The sequence below is a fragment of the Zootoca vivipara genome, chromosome 15, assembly GCF_965207765.1.
Source record: "Zootoca vivipara chromosome 15, rZooViv2.hap1.1, whole genome shotgun sequence".
Lineage (NCBI taxonomy): Eukaryota > Metazoa > Chordata > Lepidosauria > Squamata > Lacertidae > Zootoca > Zootoca vivipara.
This window is the reverse complement of record NC_142598.1, coordinates 28,184,423-28,204,524: the sequence shown is the minus strand read 5'-3', so window position 1 is coordinate 28,204,524 and position 20,102 is coordinate 28,184,423. Positions and strand designations below refer to the sequence as shown.

General features: G+C 43.7%; 1 protein-coding gene across 1 annotated transcript in view; it reads left to right on the top strand.

Moving 5' to 3' along the window:
• The window catches only part of SNX30 (sorting nexin family member 30), a 45,092-nt gene that overhangs the window by 10,337 nt on the left and 14,653 nt on the right, over nt 1-20,102 (top strand). Inside the window, exons 2-4 of the mRNA XM_035140935.3 lie at nt 13,433-13,621; nt 17,148-17,258; nt 18,553-18,711. Coding sequence (XP_034996826.1) covers nt 13,433-13,621; nt 17,148-17,258; nt 18,553-18,711 — 459 coding nt within the window. The remainder of the gene's footprint in view (nt 1-13,432; nt 13,622-17,147; nt 17,259-18,552; nt 18,712-20,102) is intronic.

Genomic DNA, 20,102 nt, shown 5'->3' with positions numbered 1-20,102 from the left:
CTTAATACAGAGAGACAGCAGCTATCCAGTTAGGCCTGCATATAAAAAGGTCTGTTCAAGCCCTCTTCCCGGGATTTGGACCTGAAGGCTGCACCTCTCTTTCTTGAAATGTGTGGACTGTGGAAGCTTCATTGAGATCTGCTGTTATGGCCCATACCTGCTGAGAAGCAGAGCTGGGTAGGGGTTTTTTTTTTTGTGTGTGTGTGTGTGTGTCTTCGCAATGCAGTTTGGAACATGGCACCTTCATTATTTAGAGGCTGGCATTAGAAGAATCCTTGTGTAGCAGCCAAACAACGTTCATTTGCTGCCATCCAATTTCTCTACACTTGGTTGGTATGTGACTATGAGTGTTCCTTTAAGGCATCGGTCCTAGATAATAGGCATCAACTTTGTACTGCTGGGAATCTGGGTGGTGGAGGATTGATGTTGACCAGGCACCCCCAAACTGCGACTCTCCAGATGTTTTGGCCTACAATAGTCATGATGACCTACAAAGCGAAGATATCTGGCTTAAAGGAACCCTCAGCCAACCATTTGCTCACTTCTGGAAAAGTCTCTGTCCTGACTTCTGTGGAAACTGGTAGGGAGGAGCAATTTGTTCTAGAGCAACTCGACATGTACAAGGGATACATACACAACAGCACTGCGATACCTGCTATCTCTTGCACACACTAAGTGTACAGTGTGTGTACATATGTTCCCATCCTTTCACTGGCTGAATTTGAAACAAGTAGTATCTGTTTCAGTCGGTGTAGCACAGTGGCATTTAGCAACTCATGCCTGAACTGGGAGGTCCCCAGTTCAAATGCATCTCCATCAAACTTGCAAGCTATTCTTCAGCAAGCTGTTCTGTTGGCCTCCACCCATAATAAGGGCAAAAATGCTGGTGTGCCTTGTTCCAAGGAGCCACGAGACCGTGTCTGTGAAATGCACTGAAGTATCCAAGGCAGCAGTTTCCAGACTTCAGTGTCTGTACGTGTGCACCACTTGAATTTTGCTGGGAGCCTCGGCGCATCTCTTAATTAGCTGCTTTCTCCGGTGGTGGCATCATCAAAACCAGCACGGCATTAGGAAAGTCATGGACCCCCTAGGACAGAGTGCTGAGAAGGGCTCTTTGAACTGGTATATAGTAGAGAAAAAATTGTAGACAGCACCAGCGTAATGTGAAAACTCACAGGCCCTCGGCCCTTTGCTAGCCCACTCTGTTGGATAAAATTGAACCTTGTCAAAATGGCCTTGATCTCCGTTGCCAAAAAATATTAAGTCCAGGGCAAAATACTGAAATAAATTATTTTTAACTGGTCTGCAGCTTTTTTTATAGACCACCTGCTTGGGAACTCCATTCCATGAGCCCCTATTTGAAACCTCTGATCGAATGCAGTCTGCAAATGCTGAGTTGTACTGGCCCTTCTTGCATGTCTACTCCTAATCATGCAAAAGGGAAGCAAGATTGCACTATCGTGCTAAACATGCAGCAGTGGGGGTTGCAGATTGTAGAATGTCTGGCCGCGCGCGGCCAGGACCCACAGCACCCATTTCCTCTCCATACACTTGGTATAAGCATGAATGCAACTTGCGAAACAGGCTTGTGTTTGGTGGAGAGCTGTCACCCACAGCCCTAGTATCTGGTTTACCAAGAGATTTTCTGTAGCCAACCATGTACTGTACCCATAAGTACTTGCAGCAACTGCAAGGCATGATGGTGAATGGCAACATCTTTAGGGTTTTTTTTCACCCTTTGCTTTCTAAGTGTACATTCCCTGGCAAAATAGAAAAGAAAAGAAAATACTGCATGTAACTTTTCTGGTGAAGCTGTTTGCGGGAGTTCAATCCCCCTGGACTTGTGTGTCAGTGCCGTAGTATGTTGTTTATTGAAGAGTTTAGATCTACTTTTGCAATGTCATGAGGCCTTGTGTTTACGTGCTGGCCTGGTAGTCATAGGCTGCTAGGAATAGGTGAGGGGATGATGGAGGAGGAGGAGGAGGAGGAGTGGAGCAATCTCTCTTCCTCTTCTGCACCCAGCATAGACACTGGGCTATAACAGGCAGTAAGTCCCAGCCCTGAACATCCAGTGTAGAAAGGAAGTGTTTCATCCCTCCATGCAGCAGGCTAGTGATTTGGGGGATGCGGGGAAGTTCAGTGTTAGAAACTAGGATAGAAAAGCTATTTGCCACATGGCTCCTGCGACCTTGGTTATGGGCACAGAAAGACTAGTCGCCATTTTGCCATTTTTACAGAGGTGACTTACGCTGCGGTGCGGGAAGCGGTGCAGCAACCCTACTATGGAGTCGGGTAGAGAGGCATTTCTCCTCCTGTACCCTCAGCATCAGTGGCAGCAATTTTATTCTTGAGTCTCAGTCGCCATACACGACGACAAGGCTTCTTGAAATGTTCACATTCTGGCAATCCCCAGTTACAAAATGCGCCTGGCTAATTTCTAACACTGGGGCAGTTGAATACAGTTTTGGCTTATTTACAAGTCTGTCATAAACCGTATAAAATGAATGCCCTTCTTTTACACAAGTACAGTGGTACCTCGCAAGACAAATGCCCTTCAAGATGAATTTTTCGCAAGATGAATGCGTCTTGCGATCTGATGGTGACTCGCAAGACGAATTCGTTTTGCGAAAAATTCATCTTGCGAATCGCGGTTTCCCATAGGAATGCATTGAAATTTAATTAATTTTTCCTATGGGCAAAAAAAGAAATTCCAATGCATTCCTATGGGAAACCGCGATTCGCAAGACGAATTTTTCGCAAAACGAATAGACTCATGGAACAAATTAAATTCGTCTTGCAAGGCACCACTGTATTAAGATGCCCGCAGACTTGACAACCACTTAAATATTGTGATTGCTAGATTTCTAATCAAATGCACAAAATTGCTGCACATTTAGATGAATAAGCACTCTGGCTAATTCTCCCACCCCCTTTTATACAGGCTATCAGTTGTCACGAATGATAACAATATATCATCTAGTACAGGCATCCCCAAACTTCAGCCCTCCATATGTTTTGGACTACAATTCCCATCATCCCTGACCACTGGTCCTCTTAGCTAGGGATCATGGGAGTTGTAGGCCAAAACTTCTGGAGGGCCACAGTTTGGAGATGCCTGATCTAGTAGCAGTCAGTTTCCCTTGGAATGCCAGTTGGCCAATGAGAGGGCAAATACTGCTGTGCTCAAGTCCTCCTTATGGATTTTCCAAAAGGTATGTGGTTGACCGCCATGAAAATAGAATGCTGGACTAGATGGGTTGAATTACTTCCCTGTCCCTTTAATACGTTACAGTAGCTTTCTCCATATTGATATTGGCTAAAGAGGATGAAGTTGATTAACTGCAAATTGTTCTTGGATGCAGTCCAGTGCAAGATCTATAATTTTAAAAGCCGTAGGGATATCTGAAGGGTTCCCCCCTGACTTGTGGAATAAAAGCATTGAAGTGGGCCCGTTACAAGAAAATGGATCTTTTTATTTAAGTGCGGTGGCGCTACATAATTTCTTTTTTTTTAATATTGAAAAAGTTGAGGCTTCTTTTGAAGATTGGTCTTCTGAGATGCTTCAGAATGGTGGTTGTGTGCATCATAGTCACTACACTGGTTTAGATGAAAACCCTAACTGGTCTTGTCAACTTCAGTCCTGATGTTAAAGAATTAGGAAGGATTTTTGGCTTCCCAAATAGATGTAAGCTTGAATCTCCATGAGTCCCCAGTTTATTGCAGTGCAGTGGATGATATTGGATGTGGTTTGATTTCAGGCTGCAAAACTGTTCCCGTTCCGTATGGTAATGGATTTATGTGTTGGCTGGATTATTTCCCATATTGGCACCAGGAGCCCTGCTTGGATGGTAGAGAGACAAGCATAGAGAATACTCACATCATCTGAACTAGTTGCGATCTGTAAACTCTAGTTGCATCATGAGATTCAGCCGTAGAAGCATCATTCTGCAGAAGCCACCAGGCTGCAGAGGTGATTTATGAATCTGGCCTGAACATGAACCTCCTGAAGCTTTGTGAACGAGTGATGATATTTTAGCCTAACCTAATCTTGTGGACGGGGGTGGCGCTGTGGGTTAAACCACAGAGCCTAGGGCTTGCCAATCAGAAGGTCGGCGGTTCAAATCCCTGCGACGGGGTGAGCTCCCATTGCTCGGTCCCAGCTCCTGCCAACCTAGCCATTTGAAAGCACGTCAAAGTGCAAGTAGATAAATAGGGAAGGTAAACGGCGTTTCCGTGTGCTGCTCTGGTTTGCCAGAAGCAGCTTTGTCATGCTGGCCACATGACCTGGAAGCTGTACGCCGGCTCCCTTGGCCAATAACGTGAGATGAGCGCCGCAACCCCAGAGTAGGTGACGACTGGACCTAATGGTCAGGGGTCCCTTTACCTTTAATCTTGCAGATATGTTGGAATAAATTAAGAACCATGTGGCACATGTTTTCTCATTAAACAATCTAAAGATATTATGATTGGCAAGTGAAATCTGCTTCTCTGAAGCAATTCATTCACTGCCATACAATTTTTTTTAAATGACCATTGCCTGTCACAGCTTGTCTCTCTTTAACCAAATGGCTAATACAGCTTTGCTTCCCCTCCTACTGTCTGGATTTGGGATGGAGTTGGGAGACCATTAGTCCATCGTGGGAGAGAGCGGCATGGGGTGCTTTCACTGGACATTTTAAAGTGCAAATTGTTGTGTAATAGGCTTAGGAAAATCTTGACGGAGCTTAAATTATGTCGTGGAACCACTTGGCACATTCTTCTGCTTCACTTCATTCATAATATTTTAATAAAACCACCCTGGTTTTTATATCCTGTTCCTCAAATAATTTGCTTAGACCTTTCATTGATTGCAGCGGGGCTTGATTTCTAATTGTGTTATTAAAGTTAACAGTTTTCACCCATAACATTGGAATTCAGAATCACCTGGTGGAAATGACTGATAAGGGAAGCCAGGACAGAAATGTCTTCACAGACAGAAAATCAGCTTACAAAATTCACTGTCCCAAGATACAATGATGCTGACTGTGAAACTGGACAGCTTTTTTTTTTTTAAGCAGACTAATTCATGACATGGAGCCTATTTGTTCAGAGGCAGTTCACATCTTAAGCTCAAATGCTGTGGACAAACGGGGAAGGTTTTTGCTTTTATAATCTGTGAGCTTTCCGGGGAAAATCTGCACAATGTTGTTGTTTAGTCGTGTCCGACTCTTCGTGACCCCATGGACCAGTGCACGCCAGGCATTCCTGTCTTCCAATGCCTCCCGCAGTTTGGTCAAACTCATGTTCGTAGCTTCGAGAACACTGTCCAACCATCTCATCCTCTGTCGTCCCCTTCTCCTTGTGCCCTCAATCTTTCCCAACATCAGGGTCTTTTCCAAGGATTCTTCTCTTCTCTTGAGGTGGCCAAAGTATTGGAGCCTCAGCTTCAGGATCTGTCCTTCCAATGAGCACTCAGGGCTGATTTCCTTAAGAACTTAAGCTATTGCAGTCTTACTGTTCTTGGGGGCAAAATAAACTAACCCCCTTAGTAGAGATATCTCGTGCTTGAAAGGGATTTCCCAAGATGGTGCACATATTCAGATTCCCAGAGGATACCTGCTGATGTCACCCATTGGGGGGAAACAGTCCATTGGAACTTTCCCTCCTCCATGGTAGAATCATAGAGTTGGAAGGTACCTTGAGGGTCATCTAGTCCAACCCCCTGCAATGCAGGAATCTTTCACCCAACGTGGGTCTCGATCCCACAATCCTGAGATTAAGAGTCTCATGCCCTATTGGCTGAGCCAATTTAGAAAGAGGAGTGGCTTCTCATTTCCTGTTGTACTTTTTTAAAGAAGTTGGCAGGGGGGTACTGCTAGTGTTTTCTGCACAGCCCCCTGCTTTCAGTGTGTGCAGCTGAGTGGATTCTCTTCCCCAAGTGTGGATTTTTTTGGTGTGTGGGGGGGTTGCAGGAAAGGGAGAAAAACAGCCCATCCTTTGCTTTGCTGCTCTCAGGAGGAAACAAGAGGTGTCTTCTTTCCCACGAGCAAGGCTTCTTTTGCTGGAAGGGCAGGGCTGCTTGCCACTGCTTGGCTCCCAGTACGTTTCCAAGTACAATTCAAAGTGTTGGTGCTGACCTTAAAAGCCCTAAACAGCTTTGGCCCAGTATACCTGAAGGAGCATCTCCACTCCCATCGTTCAGCCTGGACACTGAGGTCCAGCTCCGAGGGCCTTCTGGCGGTTCCCTCATTGTGAGATGTGAGGTTACAGGGAACCAGGCAGAGGGCCTTCTCGGTAGCGGCACCCACCCTGTGGACTGCCTTCCCATCAGATGTCAAGAAAATAAACAACTACAGTGCTACCTCGACTTACAAACGACTCAACAATCGAATTTTTCGACTTACGAATGGGGCAAATGGCAGCATGCTTACGAATTTCTTGACATCCGAAAGGAAGCCGTGGCGGTTTTAGATAGGGTTTTTTCGACACAAATTTTTAGATGGGGTTGCTTTGACTTACAATTTTTTCCGTTTCGAATGCATTCCTATGGGAAATCGCATTTCCAATGGCGCTTTTCGACTTACGGGTTTTTCAACCTATGAAGGTGCCGTCGGAACGGATTTAATTCATAAGTCGAGGCAAGACTGTACCTGACTTTTAGAAGACATCTGAAGGCAGTCCTGTTTAGGGAAGTTTTTAATGTCTGATGTTTTATTGCATTACCATTACCATTACCATTAATTCTGTTAGGAACTACCTAGAGTGGCTGGGGAAACCCAGCTGGATGGGCGGAGTATAAATAATAAATTATTATTATTACATGCAGACGGGTTCTTCAATACTGGGGAGCAGCAGGCAGATGGATGGGTGGCAGTCCTGCCTGAGGAGGAATCCAACTGATATCTGTCACCCAGGCCATCATTTTTAAAAGTAGCAGCTATCAAAACAAGGTTTAAGTGGTAGAATAGAAATGGGTGCAGTGAAGAGAATCTCGCACATTTGTGACTGATGTTCTTCTTTGCCACTTAAATACGAAGCAATACGCCAGGTGGCATGATAGCAGCCTCTGCGTGGTATTTAATGAGTGTCAAGTCTGCCTGTGTCATTGAAGGATTGTATGTGATGGATGCAAACGTTTTAGCACTGCGGCAGAATCCTCTTTCTATTAATAAAAGGATTTCAGGGTAACACTGCAATCCCTCTCTCCTCCTGTGCTTATTTTGGAGAAATGAGCTTCTTCTTCTTCTTCTTCTTCTTCTTCTTCTTCTTCTTCTTCTTCTTCTTCTTCTTCTTCTTCTTCTTCTTCTTCTTCTTCTTCTTCTTCTTCTTCTTCTCAGCAAATCTGCTAACCTCTGGGATAACTTACATAATGTGGCCAGTCAAAAGCTGACAAATCCTACGCATGAGCCAGAAAAGACAGGGGCGGTAGTACTCGAATAAGGGAACATATGAGCTGTATGTGACGTAAAAAGGGTTATTCAAACTTGCAATTCATATAGGAGCCGAGGGAAGAAGCTGAACATCAGTTCTGTAGTTTGTGGTACCAAATTATTTTTGATGCATGCAGCACCGAGGCAAGGCAACAATTTGTGATCTTTTGGAACTGTTTATGTTTGTGTAGGGGTTGCTATATTCCAAACATTGAAAATCCGGACAGAAAAGTTGTTGAGCTTATTTTGGCAAAGATCTTGAGCAGGCACCCCCAAACTTCGGCCCTCCAGATGTTTTGGACTACAATTCCCACCATCCCTGACCACTGGTCCTCTTAGCTAGGGATCATGGGAGTTGTAGTCCAAAACATCTGGAGGGCCGCAGTTTGGGGATGCCTGGTGATCTTGAGCAACATCGGTAAAAAAGAGAGAGGGATGTTTTTGAGCTACAGTGGTACCTCGCTAGACGAATGCCTCACGAGACGAAAAACTCGCAAAACGAAAGCATTTTGCGATTTCAATGGAGACTCGCAAGACGAAGTTTCCTATGGCGCGTTTCACAAGATGAATTTTTTCGTCCCATAGGGTGCCTCACAAGACGATCCCCCCCCCGTCTTGCGAGGCACCCTATGGGAAACCGCACTTCAATGCGTTCCTATGGGAGCCGCTTCGCAAAATGAATTTTTCGCTATACGAAGCGACTCGCGGAATGAATTAAATTCGTCTTGCGTGGCACCACTTTATTTCTAAGGAAAGTCAGCACTGCTAACATGGGCTGGCATATGTCAGGATTTTCCCAGACACAGCAGTATTCCAGATATGTCCAGGAAATTCTGGCTGTAGGGCGGCCTTGTGCCTATATTAGATGTAAAACTAGTGAATCTGTCTCCTATTGGCCAGGTACAAATTAAGTTGCCATTTGCATGCAATGCTAAACCATGATTTTAGTAGTACATAGACAATCCTCAGTGAGCCTGTATGCTGCTCCCCTGCTTCTTGTGCACCCGCCCAAGAGGAGGACTTTACCAGAGTTTAGTTCTACTGGAAACCAATGTGCTGTTTGGATTCAGACTGTGCATGGGTAAAAAGGTAAAGGTAAAGGACAAGGACCCCTGTCAGGTCCAGTCACAGACGACTCTGGGCGCTCATCTCACTTTACTAGCCGAGGGAGCCGGCGTACAGCTTCCGGGTCATGTGGCCAGCATGACAAAGCCGCTTCTGGGGAACCAGAGCAGCACATGGAAATGCTGTTTACCTTCCTGCCGGAGTGGTACCTATTTATCTACTTGCACTTTGATGTGCTTTCGAACTGCTACGGTAGGTTGCCAGGAGCAGGGACCGAGCAACGGGAGCTCACCCCATCGCAGGGATTTGAACCACCTAATGCAGGGTTTTTTCTCAGCCGGAACAGAGTTCCGGCATCACTCAGGTGTGTGTCATTGCCATTATAAGAGAACAAAGGAGGAGTTCATGGTGAGTTCTGGCACCTCTTTTTCTAGAAAAATAGCACTGTTTAAATATATGGTGTTAATGTGACCACAGTGACAAATTGGGGTAAGTTTTGTTGTTTAAAACTTAATAGAAGATGCTCCCTTATGAAACAGTTATTTCTGTGCTTGGAGTTGTGTTAAATACATTGCACATGACATATGACAAATAGCCTTTCCGCTCCTTCTGAACTTGCAATGTTGCCTTTTGGAAGTTATAGGTAGCTAGAGAGTTTGAAGTAGAGGATTTCTCATCCTGCTGGTTATCTCCCATTGCTACTCTTCTCTAACGGTTGCAAGGAAGAAGGGAAGATTAACTGCTAAGAGACACAGAGTGCACACTGGGGCTAAGCAGATGCAAAAAGTCCAGCTGGCATTTCTTCTTCAAATGTCTTGAGTAGGGAGACTTGTATGCTTTTTCATCTGTCAAATAAAAAAAGAGAATTGTGTAACTAAGTTGAGATATTCTAATCAACTCTGAAAAAGTCCAGGGCCTGTGCTGTTTTTTTAAAATTATATATGCACTTCTCAAAAGAAAGTGCTGGCTGGTGTTAGGAGGATTTTCTAGATTAACAGAGGCACTCAACATTCCAAAGGCCCAGATAATGATTCTGAAATGCAAGCAGAAGCTGGCAAAAAATGTTGCAGTGCAGAGCGTTCCTAGAATCATAGAGTTGGAAGGGGCCAGAAGGGTCATCTAGAGTAGTGTTTCCCAACCTTGGACTTTTAGCTGTTTTTGTACTACAACTCCCACCATTCCTAGCTAGCAAGACCGATGGTCGGGGAGGCTGGGAATTGTAGTCTGAAAACGGCTGGAGACCCAGGTTTGGGAAACGATCTAGAGCAGGCATGGCTCTCCAGATATTTTGGGACGACAACTCCCATCATCCCTAGCTAACAGGACCAGTGGTCAGGGATGGTGGGAATTGTAGTCCCCAAATATCTGGAGGGCAAAATCTAGAGCAAAAGTCATGCTGGCCACAAGACCCGGAAAAACTGTCTGCGGACAAATGGCAGCTCCCTCGGCCTGTAAAGCGAGATGAGCGCCGCAACCCCTGCATTGTTCGCAGCTGGACTTAACTGTCAGGGGTCCTTTACCTTTACATTTTTACCCATGTACTTATTGAATCCAAAGGGGGCATTGGTTTCCAGATGTGGACTCCCCCCCCCAGCTCTCCTATCCCAGTAAGGAAAGCTTTTATAAATGAAGAGTGCTTGCAGTTTCTTTTCTTTTCTTTTCAGACTGTTGAAATACATGATTTGATTGTGTGGGAAGGTGGAATAGTTTCGTGTTTTTTTTAAAAGCAACACAACAATTAATACCTTATGGACTAGAAACCCTTTTGGCCTTATTTGCCTAGCAGTACTAAAACTGAAGCTTGTTTCCTCTTAATAATTAATACCACATACATACAACAGAGCAGCACCATCTGCATCATTCATAAATTCTCAGATGAGCTGGCATTTATAGAAGAGAAATACAGGGAAATAAAAGTCAGAAAAGACCAGCTGAACTCCTTCCGATTCCTGTTGCCACAACACTCCATGTTCTGATAACAAATACTTTCATGCATCTCTATCTTGTCTCGTTTTCTGTAAACAACTTGTGTTTTTTCAGATAATTCTGTCTTCTGCAAAAGTCAGGGGGAAAAAATTGTAGGTGTGTGTTTTGAGACATGAAGAACAATCCTTTTGTACTCCCCATGCAGTTCTATGTAGTTATACCATTTGTTACTTAGAAAACACCCAAATTCTTCTACAAGCAGGTCCAAGAATTCATATATATATAACCACCACCTTCAGTTGACTGCTAAGAAGTGTTGGGTCAAATCTGAATCACACACGCTTGATTATACACTCTTATAAAATGTGCTAAATTAATATAGGGAGCACTGTGACTCTGATAGGAGACCAATGCCTAGGGTTTAGGACTCAGGAGTTCTGTAAAATTGGTGCATTATATGGGGCACAGGAATTCATTCAATTTTATTTTTATTTTCAAAATATAGTTCGGTCCCCCACAAGGTCTGAGGGACAGTGAACCAGCCCCCTGCTGAAAAAGTTTGCTGACCCCTGCGAGTCTATACCTTCTATGTGAAAGCCTCCATCTTCACAAAAAAGTTACATTGGTAACTGAAGCAGTATGTTTACAGCAAAAAAAACAAGAAAGAGTCTGATGCCAGTTGTTATTTAAATTAAGCTACCCAAGGTTCAAATGAGGACAAGAGAAAAAGCCTCACCAAGTTATGTATTCTTGGAAAACACATACACACAAAAGATGTTCTTTGCTAAACAATAAACCGCAAAATAAACTTTGAGGACAGCAGATGCTTATCACTCGTGTATTTAAAGGCTGTGTCCTTGTCTTCATGCTATCCCTATTAAGGAGTGTGCAGTTTTTCTCTGCCACAAACTACCCTCATGCTAGGTTTTCTAGAAAAATAATGCCATGAACTGCAGGAAACACTTGATCAGAGGCTGCCAGGTCTTTCCAACTTTTCCATTTGTGAACTTACAAGTCCTGCAAATTTTGAATTCTACTTTTAAAACCTGCTGAATCAAAATGCACAACTGATATTTAAAATGGCTATATTTCATCAAGTGAAGGTTAGTTATTGACTCATGCATCTTGCATTGAATTGCACTGTTAGTTTATTTCAGTACCAGTAACTTTGGGGGGGGGCTGCACCTCCCCCCCCAAAAAAGTATGGGAAAGTGTAGCTGCCACTTTCGGTTTCAAAATGAACAGGGTCACTATATTCGGACAGCCATGGCTGGCCAAAAAGAGTCACAGATAGAGACTGTAAAAGACAGCTTCCTATGTGCCACACATCAGCAAATGCCTCAGGTGTCATGAAGGGAGAGATCGGAACTAGACACTTCCATTCATTGCTATGGCTAAAAATGGCAGCTAACATTAAATAAAATCTGGCTTTCGAGCCAGAAGAACTAAAGCAGGCATCCCCAAACTTCGGCCCTCCAGATGTTTTGGACTACAATTCCCATCATCCCTGACCACTGGTCCTGTTAGCTAGGGATCATGGGAGTTGTAGGCCAAAACATCTGGAGGGCCGCAGTTTGGGGATGCCTGAACTAAAGACTCTCACACTGCTTGGGATCTGCAGAAGCCCCTCATGCTGTTACATCTCGCTGGGGAACAAATTTTTTGTTGCATTGACACCTGCAGTTGTTCTAACCTAATTTCAACGTGCTGATTTCATATCTGAAGTCGGTTTTGTTCTGTAAGCTCTAGTTTTTTTTTGCAATTCATGTTTTTCACTTTTCACCATAATCTTCATTTTTTGCAATGCAAGAATTCAATATTTTATTAAACACATGGTCAAAGTAGTACAATATGCAGGTATCAATGCAAAAAAAAATTTGTTTCCCAGTGTTATAAATGTAAGTGACTTATATAGCATGAACATGACATGTATATCAATGTACAGTTGAAGGTATGCAAAAATGTATTCCCTTGGGTACAGTATATACACAAGCTGCTGTTATTCAGGTAACAATTTGTGCTTGTATTTGAAAATATTTACCTTCAGTATTCAATGCCTTCACGAACTGTTTCATCAAGCCATCTTTTCTCATGTCTCCTATGTCAAATAAAAAAACCTGGGCTTGGTTTTTGTGAACTTCTGTATTGCATAGTGTAGTGGTTCAAAGCAGGCAGTATAGGCCCGTCTTAACCACATCGAGCGCCGTGGCGCAAAGGTCCCTCCGCCGCCACCCCCCAACTTACCCTGGACGCAGAGGAGGGACATGGCATGGGCGGGCCGGGCGCTGAGGGTGGGCCGGGTTCACGGGCACCGCAGCGGGTGGGCTGGGATGCCTGGTTGTCCTCTGGGGCGCCGGCGCCTCCTGCGCGTAGGCCTCTGCTGGGGGGGGCGGTGCTGCGCAGCGCCCAGCCTCTTCTCCTTCTCATGCCCCTGACCTGACCCGCCAGGCTGAGGCTGGGACTCGAACCCGCGGCAGGCGGGCGGGCGGGAGGCAAGGAGCAGGGCGAGCGGGAGGGTGGCCGGGCTGTCTAGCGGGCGCAGCGCGGGTGCAACGCGGCGCCCCGGCGCATTGCGCCACTCAGCCTTGCCTTAGGGCCGGCCCTGAGGCAGTATATAGTTTGACTCTCCTCCAATATGAACTGACTTCCCTCAGTCTGTTGTGGGGAGTCATTGTAAGGATCACAACAGAGTCATATTTAATAGAATTGTAGAATTGTGGAGTTGGAAGGGACCCCCAAGGGTCATCTTGTCCAAACCCCTGCAAGGCAGGAATTATTTGCCCCATGTGAGGCTTGATCCCAAAACCCTGGGATTAGGAGCCTCATGCTCTATAGTGCTGAACAATGAAGCAAATACATGCTAAGTATTGCTCGTCAAGCATGGGGGGTTCAGCAAAATGCATTGGTTTTTTGAACTTCTTACCTAGTCTGCCTGTGTGGGTGATGCTTTTAAATATCAGAAATGGATTCTTTCTGCTGCTGGTTTTCCTCCTCCGCCTCCTTCATACCTGCCATTTTGCATTTCCCCCCAGGACCTCAGTCTGCCCAATGGTACTCCTGTAGACACTTCAAGCCCAGCCTCTTCTTCCTCACTTCTGAACAGACTGCAGCTGGATGATGACTTGGATGGGGAGATGAGAGACCTCTTTGTCACTGTTGATGATCCCAAGAAACACGTCTGTACGATGGAGACTTATATCACGTACAGGGTCACAACCAAGGTAATACAATGTAGCTTTCTTCCTGCGCATTGTGGCTTTCAGCTCTCTCTTCTCTGTTTCGTTTCAGGTCTAGGCTAGTTTTCTAGACTGGTAGCTGGAATCTTTTGTGCATGGATGAGACCTCACTGAGTAGATACACTCTTTCTTCTGTAGCAGTGTTCAGGCACTAGTAGGGCTGGGCAATATATCAATATATTGTCCAAAACCAGTATGGAGTCCATGTCATGATATCAGTTTCATGATTTTTGACGTGGCAATATATTGCAGATCACAATGTGTGTTAGGGCTGGGCGATATATATAACCCAAAACCAGTTTGACGTCCATATCATGATATTTGTTTCATAATTTTTGATGTGGCAGTATATTGCAAATTCTGATGTATGTGTGTGTGTGTGCTATGCAAAAATCACAATGTTGGGAAAATCAGCCAATGCCATATAGCTCAATTGTTATTTTAGACATCGTGATATATCAGTTTATCACAGTGTTTAGCTGGTGATATATCACGATGTTGGAAACCAGATATCGCCCAGCTCTAATGCATATTTATATGACAAACAGATGCAAAATAGAGGCATTGTCCTAGAGAATGTTTTTTCAGTGGCCCATCTTTAATGTTTGAAGTGCTGTTAAGCATTGCAAGTTAAGTAGCTTTTCTGCTTGTAACCTTGCTATTGCTGAAGCAATTTCTATCTCACAGAGTGCAAACTGCAAATAGGCAGCATTACCAAGGATAAATGGGTTGTCTGACATGAACTGCTAAGCAGCATGGTTAAGATGTACTGCTAAATCAAGTGTTTCCTACAGGATATTTCTCTTTTCCCTCTGTATTGATCGCCTTATGAAACCCACCCCATTCAAGGTTATTTTGCACAACTGGCTTTACACAGTAAGCTCACACTTTAGTTGTGGTTCATAGAATCATAGCATTGTAGAGTTGGAAGGGATCCTGGTTGGTTGGGGGGGGGAGTCATTTGGCCACCCCCTTGCAATGCAGAAATCTCAGCTAAAGCATCCATGGCAGATGGCCACCCGACCTCTGCTTAAAAACCTCCAAGGAAGGAGAGCCCACCACCTCCCGAGGGAGACCGTTCCACTGTCAAACAGCTCTTACTGTCAGAAAGTTCTTTCTGATGTTTAATTGGAATCTCCTTTCTTGTTCATACACCTTATTTGAGACTGGGACCATTCGTTTGTTTGTGTGTGTGCGTGCGTGCTCGCGGTGATATTGTGTGTAGTCCACATTTACTTCCAAATACTTTGTGACAGGCCTCTCCTCTCACCCATTCAAGTTAGGATGGGTTAGCACATTGCATCAAAGGAAGCTGTCATGCCCACTTTATGGCTTAATATCTGTATTGTATGCCTTTAGCTGTCATGGCTTCTCTGGAAAATCCAATGTTTAAAGTGGCAAGTGTTAAAACATTCTGTTAGATCTACAGATTTCTTCCTAGTTTCAAGGAATCCCTGGGGAGAGCTTTAGTCATCTGCTTTATTAAACCCACTTGGCTTTCTCATAGCGCTGAGAACTTGTGGAACTTTGTATTGTGTGGTTAATAACATTTGCAGAGCTGTGTTTTTTGCTTAAGATAGTTCTTTGACTTCTAAGTTCCACAGTTTTCTTGACTCACTACTAGCTTAGAGAATTTTCTCTCGTAGGCATGGGCTATGGGCCTCTATGGTTGAGAGCACGCAACTTATTTCACTCTCCCCACTCTGCTTGCCACAAGAATGTAAGAATTTTCCAGGTCGTGCTGCCATTGCTGGTGTTCGACAGTCTTGCATGCATTTGTAGTTTGTGGAATGCGATTCTCCCTCTCCATGAATATTTCTATTGCTTGTATACTTCTGTGTGAAATGAGTACAAGTGCCTTGTATTGGATAATGCCTCTAAACTCACAAGCAATGTATGCTTGTTTTTTGATGGTGTTGTGTGCAAAAGCAAGAGAGAGTAGAGAATATTGGCATTCACCTCAGAAATATTCCCATTCATTTTGAACAATTCTGCCCAGTTTGTGGTAGAACAATGGGGAAAGCAAGTTTGCTGCCATCTATCCTGAAGAACTTCAGTCTCCATTATGGGTGAAATACTTCAATTTTAGTTGTATCCAACTAAGTTTTACTCAGAAGAGTCCCCCTGAAATTAAAGGACCTAAGTTAGTCATGTCTTTTAATTTTAATGGGTTATGTCCAAATGTGACTGATGTTGGATGTTGGATAGAACCATTGGTATAGAAACAAGATTAACATGAAGAGACAGTGTTGTTGTTGTTGTTGTTGTTGTTTCCAGTGTGCTGGCTCTTGTTTTCCCCAGCAAAGCATGAATTTAGTGTCGGACATAGAGATGCTAAGAGGGGCTGCAAGGAGAGGAATTCCCATTAAGCAGGGAAAGTTCTTGTGCTAAAACGACACAGCTTTGTTGGGATACAACCCTAAGTGTTAATTTTCCAGGGAAAAAAGGGAATGCATCCATCAAAGATATAAAAAATTCATAGGCTCAGCTACTATGTTAAGGCTATCTTTTACCTTTTCCATTCCTCAAGGAATGTTCCATTCAAATAACTAAAAGTTGACATATCCATCATTGTTGTTGTTGTTGTTGTTTAGTCGTTTAGTCGTGTCCGACTCTTCGTGACCCCGTGGACCATAGCACGCCAGGCACTCCTGTCTTCCACTGCCTCCCGCAGTTTGGTCAAACTCATGTTCGTAGCTTCGAGAACACTGTCCAACCATCTCATCCTCTGTCGTCCCCTTCTCCTAGTGCCCTCCATCTTTCCCAACATCAGGGTCTTTTCCAAGGATTCTTCTCTTCTCATGAGGTGGCCAAAGTATTGGAGCCTCAGCTTCACGACCTGTCCTTCCAGTGAGCATTCAGGGCTGTTTTCCTTCAGAATGGATAGGTTGGATCTTCTTGCAGTCCATGGGACTCTCAAGCGTCTCCTCCAGCACCATAATTCAAAAGCATCAATTCTTCGGCGATCAGCCTTCTTTATGGTCCAGCTCTCACTTCCATACATCACTATTGGGAAAACCATAGCTTTAACTATACGGACACTTGTCCAATAAGTCCTTCCCTTGCCTTGCCTTGCCCTCCCCTTTATTTTCTGCCCCTTAGTTTTTATGTTTTAAAAAAATGCTTGATATTTGATGTTAACTTTTGTATATTGCTTCCCCCCCTCAAGCTTTAATAAAAAGAGCTTTCAAAAAAAGGGCACCTGTCCAAATTCAATATTGAGTTGATTCCCAGGTTGCGCATCTTAAGTTGCCAGAGGCATATGAAAATAAAATTTGTTTGTTTCTTTGCTAATGCTTGAATGGCTCGGCTTGAAGTATGGCTGATAAATTTGGCTTCAAGCAAGTAAAGAAGTCAACGTTTGGTAAAATAATAATAATAATAATAATAATAACAATAATAACAATAACAACACAGATAATGCAAATACTAGTGACTTAAGCATTTTTTTTACTTACCCTGGCTGATTTCTCTTGCTCGCTTTCCCCTTTTGTTTCATTTTTATTCTTAGACCACACGTGCAGAGTTTGACTTGCCAGAGTATTCCATGCGCCGAAGATACCAGGATTTTGACTGGCTCAGGAATAAACTGGAGGAATCTCAACCCACTCATCTCATTCCCGTAGGTAGTAAGTCTGGGCCACTATATTTTGGAACAAATAATACACTTATAAGAAGTGCACATTTCTGCTTTTTCAGCAGCAATGGATTCAAGGTGTGTTTAAAATGAAAGAGAGATAAAGAAAACGCTTGCCTCAATTATTTTGTGGGGGAAATGCAAAACAGAACACTCCAAAACAATTCTGCCTGAACTAATTTATACTTCATATATTCTGACGTTACAGGTCTACATTGCAGCTGCTTACTTGCACTGTTTTCTGATCCTCAGAATCCTTACTCTGTGGCTAAATTTGATTTCTTCAAGGAGAAGAAAAACAGGATTTTTTTTAAAAAAAGTTACAAATAGCTAATACTTTTTTTAAATTTTACTAATATCATAATGTGTGTAGGTTATACATCCATTATGACATGATAGTGGTGGTATCTTTTAATTTTAAAAAAATCTCTTTATTTTTCAGAAGTATTGTGTGTAGCATTTAATTAAAACCGAAAACAGTACACAATAACAGATAAAAATTTACTGAAACAGCATGTTAGATCAACAATAACTTTTCTGATGTAGAACCCTTACTCACTTCCTGTGGGCTAAGATTCAAAGACCTGCCACACCACAAGTAATGTTTCTCAGTTCTTCCTGAATTGTCTGCTGGTATGATGCTCCCAAAAATATGTTTGGGTAGGGGGACTTGCACAGCTAACAAGCTACCTGGCCCAACACTTTCGGGTTGTGTGTGTTTGTGCTCCATGTTTGCCTAATTTGGGTTCACTGGTTGGTATAAAACATTCATTGTACCCACAGTAGACCCATTGAATTCAATGGACCTAAAATACTTAAGCCCATTGACTAAAGTGGGTTTATTCTGCATATTATTTCATTAGATCTCTCTAACAACAACATGATGCTACTCAGAATGCATTCCGAGTCAGCGAAGCTTCAAAAATCCATCTTTCAAGAAAGCTTCCTCTGAATGGGTGAACACTACTTCGACTTCCTTTCAGAAACAATTACTGCTTAAACTTATTTTTAGGTGAAAAGGTGCAAGTCAGCAGTTTCTTCTGGCCCAGTGATGTCTCGTAGCATCTGTGCTGTGCTCTCCAACTCTCTCGGTGCACTGATGAACTATGAAAATACTGTTACAAAATATTTGCTTCGGTTTTTTAAAAAAACTTTTGTTTACTATTGTAGTGGAAGAAAAACTTGAACGTGCACATTTTCTAAAACATCGAAGCTTGAGGATAGAGATTTTCTTGTCCCCCTAAGCTTCTAAGATTTTTTTTCCCCTGTTCCCTTCCAGCCTCTTCCAGAGAAATTTGTGGTCAAAGGAGTTGTTGATCGCTTTTCAGAAGAATTTGTTGAGACTAGGAGGAAGGCCTTGGATAAATTTTTGAAAAGGATTGCTGATCATCCTGTGCTTTCTTTTAACGAACACTTTCATGTGTTTCTTACTGCCAAAGTAAGTAAAGCGAACTGTGTTTCAATGGATGTGTTCAGAGGTGGAAGCCTTTGTTTAGAAAACGATGAAAGATTGCTTAACAATGTTTATATCTTTTTCAGCTTGCCTTAAGCTTAGCATTTGAAAGAGCACACTAGAGTCTAGCGCAGGGGTCCCCAAACTTACGTCGCCGAGGGCCGGTGCCGCCAGCACCAATTGCGCTGTGGGCTGTAGCACGTGGGAGCGTGCACCCATACGTGTGTGCACTCACGATTTCCAGCACACTTCCGGGTCACCGGAACACCAGAAATAGCTTGTGCGCATGCACATGGGCCTCTTCCGACCCAGAAGCGCGCCAGAAATGACGCTTGTGCATGCGCGCAAGCTATTTCCGATGCTCCAGCAACCCGGAAGTGGGCAGCCGCACTGTTAAGAGCAGGCAGCAGCAGTGGGTGGCGGGGGCCGCATAAAAGAGCCTCGCGGGCTGCATCCGGCCCCCAGGCCTTAGTTTGGGGAAGCCTGGTCTAGCGCCTTCATTATACACCTTTAGGCTCCAGGCAAAAACGTTCATTTTCAACCAGGCCTTTGGTTGATTTAATTGACATCCTATGCCCTTTTAAAATATGGGTGTTTATTTTTATTTTTTTGCAGGGAGGAGGTTTATTCGGTAGTCGTTTTTAATTTTGATAACGTATTTTGTGGTGTTATATTTTGTTTTTATTCTGTGAACCGCCCTGAGACCTCCAGGTATAGGGAAGTATATAAATGCAAACAAACAAACAAACAGCTAGGACAGAGATTGGATACAGGGGAAACGGAGAGGTTTGCTTTCAAGAAAGAGAGAAGACTGAGCTGTGGGTGGGTGGGAGAACCAAACAGAAATAAGATAACCTACTGTGAACAGACCAAAGGCTTGGCTACTCTAGAATTCAGTTTCCCTCAATGATTAATCAGACTTATTTGGGAAGCCCACAGGAAAGTCATCTAACCTGTCAGCCGCCCCCACATGTTTTGGTAGGAAGTCGCATAGTTTCTCTTCCTCCTTCCCTCACCTGTTATAAATATCTGCTTTGTGCAATGTTACTGCCCTGGTGTGACTTCTGCTGCTTGATTCTGGTTGTTGTTATACATCAAAATGCAGATGAGGCCTAAGTTCAGCACAGCCCTAAGAGTGTAACTTCTGCAAATGTTTTTCCTTTGGAAGAAGCAAAAAACAACGCCTCTTAATGGGAGTTTTGGAGCATTAACACAGGTTGTAAGGGCCTGTAACTCTGTGCAGTCCACAGAATAGAATAGACTGAAACTCTACTTTCCCCAACAAATATACAATAGTACCTCGGAAGTAGAGCAGAATCCGTTCCGGAAGTCCGTTCGACTTCCAGAACGTCCAGAAACCAAGCCACGGCTTCTGA